Source organism: Pseudorasbora parva, chromosome 14 (genome assembly GCF_024679245.1).
Source record: "Pseudorasbora parva isolate DD20220531a chromosome 14, ASM2467924v1, whole genome shotgun sequence".
Classification (NCBI taxonomy): domain Eukaryota; kingdom Metazoa; phylum Chordata; class Actinopteri; order Cypriniformes; family Gobionidae; genus Pseudorasbora; species Pseudorasbora parva.
Window position 1 is genome coordinate 9,671,089 of NC_090185.1, and position 13,123 is coordinate 9,684,211.

General features: G+C 38.5%; 1 protein-coding gene and 1 long non-coding RNA gene across 2 annotated transcripts in view; both read left to right on the top strand.

The window, feature by feature from the left end:
* The first annotated feature begins 3,143 nt into the window (after positions 1-3,143).
* LOC137040059 (uncharacterized) lies at positions 3,144-7,762 on the top strand. Its single transcript, XR_010897820.1, has 4 exons — positions 3,144-3,224; positions 3,404-3,477; positions 3,899-4,118; positions 4,582-7,762. It is a non-coding gene; the product is annotated as an uncharacterized lncRNA (long non-coding RNA).
* Positions 7,763-11,570: 3,808 nt separating this feature from the next.
* LOC137039708 (CD48 antigen-like) overlaps positions 11,571-13,123 on the top strand; it is an 87,300-nt gene continuing 85,747 nt past the window's right edge. Inside the window, exon 1 of the mRNA XM_067414982.1 lies at positions 11,571-11,634. Coding sequence (XP_067271083.1) covers positions 11,571-11,634 — 64 coding nt within the window. The remainder of the gene's footprint in view (positions 11,635-13,123) is intronic.

A 13,123-nucleotide genomic window follows, 5' to 3' on the forward strand; every position in this document is an offset into this window, starting at 1 on the left:
CTGCGCAGTTGAAAATGCGGGACCAGAGTCTGCACAGTTGAAAATGCGGGACCAGAGTCTGCACAGTTGAAAATGCGGGACCCGAGTCTGCGCAGTTGAAAATGCGGGACCAGAGTCTGCACAGTTGAAAATGCGGGACCCGAGTCTGTGCAGTTGAAAATGAAGGACCCGAGTCTGCACAGTTGAAAATGCGGGACCAGAGTCTGCACAGTTGAAAATGCGGGACCAGAGTCTGCACAGTTGAAAATGCGGGACCCGAGTCTGCGCAGTTGAAAATGCGGGACCAGTCTGCACAGTTGAAAATGCGGGACCCGAGTCTGCGCGGTTTAAAATGCGGGACCCGAGTCTGCACAGTTGAAAACCAGGGACCCGAGTCTGCGCAGTTGAAAATGAGGGACCCGAATCTGCGCAGTTGAAAATGAGGGACCCGAGTCTGCGCAGTTGAAAATGCGGAACCCGAGTCTGCGCAGTTGAAAATGAGGGACCCGAATCTGCGCAGTTGAAAATGCGGAACCAATATGTAATGTAGGACCCGAGTCTGTGCAGTTGAAAATGGGTCAAAGCATCTAAGGGGTCAAAGGTCACGCACATTCAAGAGGTCTCCTGCCCTACACAGACTGAGGTTTCTCATCTTATCACAATACAATGTATGGTGGATGGATATCTTGCATCAAGTGATTTTTCTGATTAGACAATTCTCTGATGAGCTATCTTGATCTATGATCCATCTTTACTTGCAAATACTGAGATGCTGTGACAAGGTACCCCAGTGACAGCTTTTGCACCTATTTTTCAGAGAGTACCTCACAAAAAAAGCAAAATAAATGACCAAAATAAGGGATATTTCGCCCAGTTAAAGTCTTAATAACAGCACAATGAACTATGAGATTATATCATGCAAACGCAGGGTTGTGAAACTAGGAGGGTCAAACTCTGCCGCTGTCGTGGGAGGATTCACACATCAACATTTCTGCTGCGTTCAGCTGATAGTTTTATTAGATCAGACACGGACAACTAAAGAAAATGTTTCACGTGTTTGTCTTCTGTTCATGCTTGTGGAATCTGATCGGTGAGTTACAAAAACATTTGTTTGGCTTAATTTTTTTTACATTTTATAGTAATAAAGCAGCTGCTATTGTTCAAATGAGATTATTTTAATCTGCTGTTATGTACCAGATGAATCATTAATATAATGTGAAATCCAATAACATTCAATTCAGTCTGTTCAGAATTTTACACTGAAATGAAACATTAAAAGTCATTGAACATTAAGGAAATCTCGACAGTAAATGTAAAAGTGTCTTTTTATGCTCTGGAGGCTCAGAAAAACATAATTGAGTAGCTTTTAAAGTTCAGGCCATTTTTTATTCTTAAGAAATGGATTCACCAGCACAATTAAACTTGTACTTTTAATCTGCAATTATAATAATGAATTTGTTTTTAATAAATTCCTCTAAAATAAACTAAAGATTAAGGATGTGTTTCTCCTTAAAGATTAATATTAAATCAAGGTTTAGCTAATAAATCTGTTGTACCAAACGTTAAACTTTGAAATAAGCAGATTTACATTTAAACCATCATTTTGATGCTCCTTTACATTTAAGATCGATTAACTTTGACCCTAAACTCCCTAAAGAAGCCGCATGACTGCAAAAGTTTTTGCTAATTTTGGAAACCTGTTTGCTTTGCGTTCATATTTTTAATAATACATTTATGTTTTTAGTGTATTAAATAGCCTGGAATATTTAGTTTGAAATTCCAGTGTATTACTGCTTATTGGGTCATTAGCTTGTTTAAAATTGACATTTGTAAAAGTAATATTAACAATAATTATTGACTAAGAAAAGTAGCAATAAGCTTTTATGCCTTATTTTTTCATAAATGATGCTGCCATATTACTCCATTAATGCAATCACATCACGCTGCTGTAATGTTTTCTCTGCGTGATTCTGACTCTCACTAACAGTAGCGGTTAGCAGTTTACAGTAGAAGTTTGTAAAGACAGACGGCATTTTACACATTTATTATTCATTATCTAAGGAGCGTCCCTATTGCAGTGATATACTGATAAGATATAGATTTCATTTTATCCTTATTGGTGCAAAAGTTTTTATTTTGTGTTTCTGCTGCTGTTGGATGTTCTCAACTTTACATGTAAATGATACAATCTTCAGCTGATTTCAGGCTTTGTAAAACATCAGAGTCCGTAATCTATGTAAAATCTGTCCATCAGGTGTGTTTGGTGAGTCAGTGTCAATGACTGAAGGAGATAATGTCACTCTAAACGCTGATGGTACTGAAATACGTGAAGACGACGACATACTGTGGAAATATGGAGCTGAAAACTCTCTGATAGCTAAAATGAAGAAAAAGAACCAAACCTTCTCCACATATAACGGCACTGATGGGAGATTCAGAGACAGACTGAAGCTGGACAATCAAACTGGATCTCTGACCATCACAAACATCTCAACTGAACATGCTGGAGATTATAAACTAGAGATAACTGGAGCGAAAAAATCATCAAAAACATTCAGAGTTTCTGTCTATGGTGAGATGTCATTTATCTAAACATGCACACATTCTATTTACATATTCATACATTAAATAATTGCATTTGATTCATTAGTCTACAATTCACAACACTGAAAATGATTGTTCAATTTTCCACTTATTTTCTTTTTTCCAGCTCATATACCTGTTCCTGTCATCAGCAGAAACTGTTCATCATCATCCTCAAATTGTTCACTAGTGTGTTCATCATCATCCTCATGTTCACTGGTGTGTTCATCAGTGGTGAATGTGAGTCATGTGACTCTCTCCTGGTTCAAAGGAAACAGTTTATTGTCCAGCATCAGTGTGTCTGATCTCAGCATCAGTCTCTCTCTACCTCTGGAGGTGGAATATCAGGATAAAAACACCTACAGCTGTGTGCTGAACAATCCCATCAGCAACCAGACCAGACATCCCGACATCACTCAACTCTGTCACACATGTGCAGGTACGGCCGCACGGCTGATATAATGTGTGTGTTTATTCACTGACCTGATCTCTGACTTCTTTCTTTATCATTACAGCACCGGTCGGACCGTCTCCTCATCCTCCTCCTCTTCCTCCTCCTCCTCCTCCAGTCTCTCTGATAGTGCTGATCTCTGCTGGATCTCTGATGGTTGTCGCTGGATTTGGGATCTTCTGCCTTTGCAAGAAATGCAGAAAAATTGAAGGCAAGTATAACAAATAATACTTTGAAAATATAGGCCTTATAGGCCTAATGGTAAATTCAATTTGTTAATGTAATTATAACATTTATTTATTTCAATTTGAAAGCCCTAATAATACAAATATTGGGAAGAACCCAATCTATTTAAGACTGAGTTTTGTGGTTATAATGAATCTATTATAGTTCAGAGAGTTGAGACTCATGAAGAGATCACTTACGCCGAGACGACGTTCCACAAAAGAGACGCACAGAAATCGGTAAGATTATTGTTCATTTGTTCAATATTTGCATAAATTCATTCAGTCAGGTGTAGATCAGTGTGTGCTTTCTGTATAATATTGAAGCTACCAGATAAGAAATAAAAATGATGGTAAACCATAATTATGACAAAAAGATAACATTATGAATAAATCATAATTGTGATATAAAAAATTCAAAATTATGACTTCAAATATTTCTGTGATTTATAATGTTGAAATCATGACATCATTTAGACATATGTCTTCATTATGATTCACCAGAGCATTTTCTTTTCTTATGTGGTGGAGAGACGCTTCCCACATTCAAATGACCCATCACATACATCTCAAACACAGCACCATCACATGTTTATAAAAGCCTTGCTACTTCTGAAAAAACAACAACTATACGTCACATTTTTTTTTTTTTTTTTTACAGAAAGCTGAAGAGGAGGATTGTGTGGATTATGCACCAATCACAATGAGAATATGATCAAACTTCAATCTTTTTCTGTCCATATTGGACAATCATAGTCAGTATTTGAGTTTTGGGATTGATTTCATCAGGAAATCACAGCGGACATAGAGCAGGATCATCCTGAAGCGGTTTAAAGAATGAGAAACAATGGACTAATTAAAAGATCTCCTAAAAACTCAAGGTAATTGTGTGCTACTGCTGCTAAACTGTAGCGCTCACTACCCGTCACTCTCCATAACATTTAGTCTACTTTCAAGACCCAGCTATGTAGGGGAGACCGGGTATGGTTGTAACAATTTTTTCTTCAGCATCTCAAACTACCCTTTTTTAGCAACACGTCTGAACATTTTAGGCAAACAACTTTCTTGAAGTTTGTCTACTACAAATGGCAACAATTTAAATTTCTACAACTATATCAGAGACTTGGTGAGATGACGACGAATACAAATTGGTCTGCCCCGCCGCTGTCATCCATTGTTTCGCTAGCTGTATTAGCATGGCGCTAAATTAACAGGAGATTTATACACCATTCTTTACTAGAGAAACTACACTGTGACCTGATGTAACTCATTAAACACTATCTACAACAGTAGAAGTACTAAACAAAATATTATCTTGTTTTTATTTTTACTTTCTTACCTCAGAATTGGATTTTCTGCTGTAGCTTCAGGAGATCAATCAACACAGACTGGAAAACCTCCATGTGGGATCGTAGAGGAAGCCAGAGGAAACTGAATCTGTCATACGAGACCTATCTTGTGATTTGAGGAATTGGTGGTGTTAGAACTCTCCCCGAGTTACAAATAAACCCGGTATCTCCTATCGTTTTGATATCAATAACGTGGCTGCATGTGGCCGTATGCGTGTGGAATATATGCATACCATGTATAGCGACCTTGAGCAATGGATGCTATAAAACTTCATCTCCAAAAGACTTTACCACAAAATGTAATCTTATATAAAAGATTACATTGGAGCGTTTTAATTTTTTACTCTTAAAGTCAAAAGTGCGAAATGTAGAGCAAACTAAAGTGATGGAGACCCTGCTGTGGTCTCATGTTTGTCTGTATGTAAGTGTGGTTGGGTGAACATCTTGTGCACGTTTCTGCTGCTGGACGCTTGTAGTTTGATGTCTGTTTGTGATTGCATCTGAGGTGTGAAAAGTGTGTCTGCACAATAGCTTGTGGTTGAAGATGTTTTTTCCATTACTGCTTACACGAAACCATTTGACTTCTGCTCATGAGAGAAACCACTTTACTATATAATACTGAACCCAGTAATAGTGCTGGTCCCCATTTTGCTGCCTAAACTGCCCTGACCTGTCGAGGCATGGACTCCACTAGACTCCTGAAGGTGTGCTGTGGTATCTCCTGGTTAGTCCTGTAAGTTGCGAGGTGAGGCCTCCATGGATCGGACTTGTCTGTGCTGGGACCCACACTGTTCTCTATGTACATGCTTCTCCTTGGAAAAATCATTAGCAGACATGGTACATCATTCCATTGTTATGCTGATGACACAGCTTTATCTACGACAACCTCCCCTGCCAACATCCACACTGACCACCTGCCTGGAGAAGATAGAGACATGGATGAGCCTCAATTTCCTCCAGTTAAACTGTTCCAAAACAAATGCTATCTTAATTGGTACGCAACATCAGCTTCGCTCTTCGACCATCACCAGCATTACTTTCTCTGGCCAAAATATCACCCTTTCCACATCTGTCAATAATTTAGGGGTCAAAATGGATTCTCACCTCACCTTTGACACCCACATCAAACACCTCAACAAGACTTCGTTCTTTCACCTCAAGAACATCACCAAACTCCGTCCAACTCTCAGCCTGGCTGATGCAGAGAGGCTCGTCCATGCCTTTGTCTCCTCCAGGCTGGACTACTGTAATGCACTCCTCATCAGGATGTCTGGCAAAACCATCTAGATTACAATACATCCAAAACAGCGCTGCCAGAATCCTGATGAGGGTGCGCAAGCATGAACATTAGGGGTGTAACGATACGCGTATTCGTATTGAACCGTTCGGTACGAGGCTTTCGGTTCGGTACGCGGTACGCATTATGTACCGAACGGTTCTTGAACTAATTAATTAGATTTGGAAAATAAAAAAGTGTGTGAAATATAATAATATGCGTTCAACAAGGTAGCCCAATAACCAAAACGACGTAACAGGCAATGCCCCTGACACCGCCGAAGTGAAAGAAAAAAAAAACACCATATATGTTTTAGGCTGCTCAGTCAGGTGCTCGCTTACTCAGTAGGCTACGCGCTGAATGCTCGTGGCAAAATGGCAATTACGTTTAACAAACCAGAAATAGAAGATCCTCCAATAACCAACAGGTCTGGTGTTTGGGTGAATTTTGGATTATTTGTAAGCCATGATGGTGTTGGCAAGAGAGATGGATTAAAAAACAACGGTCTGTCGCATTTGCTGATGATACAGCAGCGGGAATAATTCATGTCATGTCAATCAACTCATTTACGCCGACAACAAGACGATAAAAAGGAGAAACAGCCACAAACTATCCCACAAACTATCCCCGCAGCATTTAGACAGACATTTCCAACTTATTCAAATGGCAAAAGACATCACCGCGGCGAGTGGTCCATTTATAGCCGCGGATATGAGACCCAACGCCTGTTTCACGCATACTCCGTCTGCAGTGCGTGTGCGGTGTGTATTTTTTCCCGTACCCATGTTAACGGATTACAGCTTTCACACTGCACGCGGATGCTGTCCGTCAGTCCATTCCAGGAGCGTTGCGTCTGCAGCAGTGCACGGATCGTTTTCGTACCGAGTCTATTTTTTGCTGCGCTGCGTTGCTGCATTACGCCGGCTTCACACTGCACGCGTAAGCAGGGCGTAAGCAGCGCGTATTTTTTTCGGCGCTCATGTTAACAGAGGAGTGCATTCACACCGGCAGCAGAGGCAGCGCAGCAGCGCGTAGCAGGAGCAGAGCAGAAGCGGCAGTGCCGCGATCGTTTCGGCGCCAGGTCTATTTTTGACGCGCTGCTCACGATGAATTAAAGCCACAGTACATTGTTCTGATCAAAATTAACCTGGTTAACATGAAAAATAACACATTTAACCATGAAATAATTTAGTGAAGTGTCCCGTGTGTTTCTCAGTCACCAGATGACATCCGGCGCTGTGGGAAAAAAAAAGTTCTACACAAAAACCGAAGTCACTGCCATAAGTTTTTTGCCTGAACTACAAAACTAATTTTAAATAATGTATGCAAGTTTATCTTAAATTAAATATGAATTAAATTATGTATATATGATAACTATATGCTGGCATAAAAACAGAAAGGATAAACAAAAGCACGTGGTGTCAGGCAGTGTTCTTCAGAGTGCTCCTGGAAAGACAGCAATGGACGACACTGGTCTCCTCGTGGAGGTTGAGAAGCACACAGTTCTCTATGATCCACACAATTTGCTTTATAAAGACTTGCAAGTGAAGGAAAAAGCATGGGAGGAAGTTGGTGAGCGTGAACGGCTCTTGATGCTGATGGTAAGTCATTTTAAAGTGTTTTTGTCAATCTTTCGTTGCCTCACGAACGAACAACTAAATATAGGTAAATAGAATATACACATTAATATAGCACACATACAGTATAGACATGTAGATAGACTATGATGTGCGTTATTTTGTCATTTAAAAAAAACGTTTTTAGATCATTTGCTCATTTAGCCTACAATATATCATTAAGAAGTTTCCTCTTAGTTATTACAGTCATTTATGAATTATCTTTAAGAGGTTTATGATGGGTAATGCATGTAAATTTGATGCCTATCCAATATTTCAAGACAATTCCCTGAAGTTTCTCTTTTTAGATCTGTGCTTTTCATGGACATATAGTGTGATGGCCTTTCTTCTAACAAAAACTCGCACTAAACAAAATAAAAAAACATCAGAAACAAGTGAAACGATTTTTAAAAATAAAATTAGCTTCATGATAAATCTTTGCTTTATTTCCATTTAAAATACATTAAAGAGAAATGCAAACGTATCCATTATAGAGTAGGCTGCTCTGTACACAACTGCGCGTGACAACTGCGCGCGACAAACGCTGCCTGTGTGAAAGAAAAAAGTGCGCGCGCTGCTACTGCTTTACCCACGCGCTGCTTCGGTGCTGCCTACGCCCTGCTTACGCGTGCAGTGTGAAGCCGGCGTTAAAGTGGTAGAACATTGTTCGCATTAAAATAAGCATGTACTGACGCGAAAATCTGGTAATTTCACCACAGATGCATATCATTTAAAATATACTCTTGTTTCAAAGTCAACACATGGCTTTTTTTCTCAAGTAAAGCAACAAAACGGCACCTTAGGCTACCTGGCTTTAGGTTAAAAAAAAAAAGTGCCTTAATGGATAGCACTCGTACTTTCTTGGAGGTGAAAAGCAAAGTTCTTTTCGACCTGCAGGATTTCTTTTAAAAGGGGTTAAAAACGAAAGAAAAGACGAGAGTCGGCTGTTTTTGAATAGACTATTGTAAGTTTCTAATTTAAAATGTTTGTGATTTAAAACTATGTTTAAATATTTTGCCACTTGTGTGAGCTAAATCTAAAGTATATAAATATGAATAAATGAATTTAATAAAATGTTTTTTAAATCTAGTAGGCTACCTAACCTGACTTCTATTAAAGAGTAAACAAAGAGAATTGGAATTCTGACGAGGCATGTTCAGTAAAAACTTTTGGATTTTAAATTAAAAATAATGAATAAATGCTGTGTTTGTGGTATGCAACAGCGGATCAGTTGCGGACTGCAAGCAGCTTATGTGAAAACACTACAGGGTGTGGGGCTCCTGCAACGCACACGCAACGCAACACGCACCGCTAATGTCTTATTCCTGTAACTACATAGAAGATGGGTAAAGTATAGCTCCATCATTGTTCAATGTAAAAAAAAAAAAAATCATACTTTGTTAGTTTTAATAAAAAAATAATAAAAAAAGGTAATTTATCTGCCAATTTTTTCTTTTTGCTGTATCTAAAACATACCGAACCGTACCGAACCGTGACACCAGTGTATCGTATCGAACCGAACCGTGAATTTTGTGAACCGTTACACCCCTAATGAACATATCACCCCCATCCTGAAATCTCTTCACTGGCTACCTGTCCGGTTAAGAATTGAATATAATGTTTCACTCCTCACCCATCAGTGTATTCACGGACATGCCCCCCTTTACCTACAGGAACTTCTCACCTACCCGATTTCTTCACGCACCGTTCGTTTGGCAAACACAAACACCCTCCAAGTTCCGAGAACAAAACTTTGCAGCATGGGTGGTAGGGCCTTTTCATCGGCTGCTCCGAGGCTGTGGAATGCCCTCCCGGACTACCTGAGGGCCCCACAGACTACTGATGTTTTTAAACGAAACCTTAAAACATATCTTTTTACACAAGCTTTCGAATAGATGTGTTTTATAGGTTTTATTATTTTATATGTGTATATATATATATATATATATATATATATATATATATATATATATATATATATATATATATATATATATATATATATTGTATTATTATTATTATTTTTTTAAAGTGGCTTTTTACTACCACATGGTGTTTTGTAGCACTTTGAGATTGTAAAAATGTAAAGTGCTTTACAAATAAAATTCATCATTATTATTATGTTTGTTCAGCAATCTGATCTCCAGCTCGTCTGTTTGATCGGACCACACAGCCATCCTTTGCTCCCCACATGCATCAATGACCCTTGGCCTCTCCATGACCCTGTCGCCGGTTCACCCCCGTTCCTTCCTTGGAGCACTTTTGACAGACACTGACCGCTGCAGACCGGGAACACCCCACAAGAGCTGCAGTTTTGGAGATGCTCTGACCCAGTCGTCTAGCCATCACAATTTGGCCCTTGTCAAACAAACTCAAATCCTTACGCTTGCCCATTTTTACTGCTTCTAACACATCAACTTTGAGGACAAAATGTTCACTTACTGCCTAATATATCCCACCCACTAACAGGTGCCGTGATGAATCCGTGTTATTCACTTCACCTGTCAGTGGTCATAATATTGTGCCTGATCAGTGTAAACTCATGCAGTGACTCTGCAGTTAAGCACTGCTGGTTTCAGTGGTTATTTCCAGCTCAACATTTCTTGCTAAGCAGAACTATTCTTGATACCTTTTATTCTTATAAAGGTCACATCCTGTTTTTTTCTGTCAGTAACTGAAAACCATTATGACACTGGTGGGCGCGCCGCACTTCAAAAGAGGACTCGCTCGAGGCAGAACATAAACACTAAATGGAAACTGTACACTATGGAAACACTTAATGTTATTGTGACAGCTTGTTTGTTATAGTTAATAAGGAATAAAATGCAAAGAAAATAATGTGTCCGTTTAATGTTGCAGGTGATCTCAGGTAAGGTTTATATAACATTGTAGGGACATTTGGTCCCCACAATGTAATATAAATAAGCACGCGCACACACACACGCGCGCTCACACACACACACACGCACACGCACTAAATGGTCCTGAAAAAAGGTAGAATTATTATTATTATTATTATTTGAGATAATATGGAACACAACTTGCTTCGTTTTATGGCTTACATATTTTTCACAGTTTTAGAGTAAAATTGGAAAATATATATTTCTTATAAAAATAAAATAGAAAATAATATTTTTGTGCAGTTTTCATAACAATAAATGTAAAATTCTGTAACTTTAAGTTCACATTTCTAAACTTTTTCACTCCAGCAATAATCTGCCAAGTTTCGTCTCTGAAAAGAGTCCAAACTTAAGTCTGTGCTCTAAAGCATTCAAGATTCACGACAGTTCAAGCTGGAAATTTCTTTATCAGTTCTATGGCCAAAAAAGTGAATAAATGAAAATAAAATAAAACCAGAGGGTTATATAAAGGGGTCATTCAGTTTTTCGTAGTTTATTGTGTTGTAGTCACATTTTAATGTTAGGGTAAGGGTTAATGTTGAGTGAACTGATGGACCCAGGACCCTAGGTGTTTGTTTAATACGTCTGCTTGATAATGTGTGTTAATAAATCATGTGAAGTTTTTTTTTTTTTATTGCAGGTGAATCACTGGTAAAACATCTGCTATAATACTATAATATCTGCTATACTAATATCTGCTATAATAGGGGTTAATGTAATTATCCATCTAGTGTTCCAAATTAGACTTAACGTCTGGAACGCGTGTGTGTGTGTGTGTGTGTGTGTGTGTGTGTGTGTGTGTGTGTGTGTTTGTTTGATTAATGAGGACACAAATTTGTATAATGACATGGGTATTACACTGGTATTACAACGCAAACTTGGTTTATGAGGACATTTCCTGGGTCCTCGAAATTAAAAAGCATACTAAACAATGTTTTATTAAAAGTGTAAAAATGCAGAACTTTTGTGTGATAGGTAGGGGTAGTGTAGGGGGATAGAATATTTAGTGTAACAACCATTATGACTATTGAATGTCCTCATAATGATAGGTCTGTGTGTGTGTGTGTGTGTGGCTCCCTTTTCGCATTCTTTTGGATCTTTGTTAATATTACTTCATATTGGATATTACTCGTCTTCCTCGTCTGTTTGCCAGCAGCCATCCGTGACAGTAACAAGTCTTAGGAATGACTAAATGGCACTTACTATCGCCAGTCACACTGAAGCTCTTTATGATTCTGCTGATGAGGAAGTCCAGAGTCTGTGTGTGTGATCGTCAGAGATCAGTCTGATGATCCAGCTTCAGTCTGTAAATGTAACACAAGTAACAGGAACAGCTGAAGATCATCATTGATTCACACATCAGACAATGTCTTGAACAACTTAATGAACATCATACAAACTCACATCCTGATTTCACCTGCAATAAAGCATCCCAGTACAATCTCTAGAATGTGAACACGTTTCTTTTTTACTACGTTGATATTATTTATTTTTAAAACAAAATAAGTACAGACTAAACTTGTGAATAAGTGTTAATTATGATCATCGTTTTTCTGTCCTCTCAAAGGCAGTTTCTCATCATGTTTCTGTAGATTAAAGTTCCACGAAGCAGGACAGGAAGCAACTCTTCACCTACAAACTAAACACACATGCTCTGAATAGCCACTCTCACCTACACGATGTGTGTCCACCCAACAGATCAAACCACATCTAAAAAAAAAAAAAAAAAAACAGCAGCAGGTTTCAGTTTGACTCAGAAGAGTTCGTCTTAACAAGCAGATGAACATGATGATATAACATGATATGATCTGTAAATGCAGCGAGTGAAGGAGGGTCAGACTCTGTGATGGGCGGATTCACACCAGCGTCAGTGTTTCCAGCAGATAGTTTCAGCAGACACTGAACAACCGAAGAAAATGTCTCACAGGTTGTTCAAATGCGTTTTATTCGGTTTGTGCTGGTGCCGTCTGATTGGTAAGTTATAAAACATTTTATTTTAATATTGTTCTATTTCAGAGTAATACAGAGGCTGCTTCACTCTCAGGACAAAAGGTACAAAAGTTGTCACACTTTCAAAAGCTACTAATGTGATACTAATATATCCTTTAAGATACTAATATGCATCATCTAGGGATAGCAAGTGCACCTTTTGAAAGGGTCCTGTCCCAGTAACATCTTGTGTACTTTTGTGTACTTTAAATTTAAATTTCTAGGTCCAGTAATGTCATGAAAATAATGGACATTTATACAGTGATTTAAAAAAAAATTAAAATACAGGACAACAAATAAACATTTACAAAAGTCATAAAAATATATTAGTCAAAATGTGCAGATCTCATTTATTTAAAATAATGTATTGAAAAAGTTAATCTCAATTAAACGTGTACTCAATCTGCCCTATTTATTTCCGCTTGTTCTCAATAAATGACGTCTCTTTAAACACTGATGTTCCTCCACAGCCGATGACTCTAAGGGTGCGTTCACACTTGTAGTTCGGTTCGTTTGGTTAGTTTGGTCCGGACCAAAAAACAAAAACAAACATAATAGTCCTGGTCCGCTTAGCGTTCACACGGGCATTTTTAACAGCGAACCTAAAGTTACCGAACCAAAGGCACAGGGAGACGCTCACAACCTGATTGGTCGGCTTATATGACGTAGGAGCTCGTTTACCGAACATTCAAAACAATGCTGTGTGCGGATTACACACGCGGGCATTTTATGCCTGTACATATGGCATTATTTTTT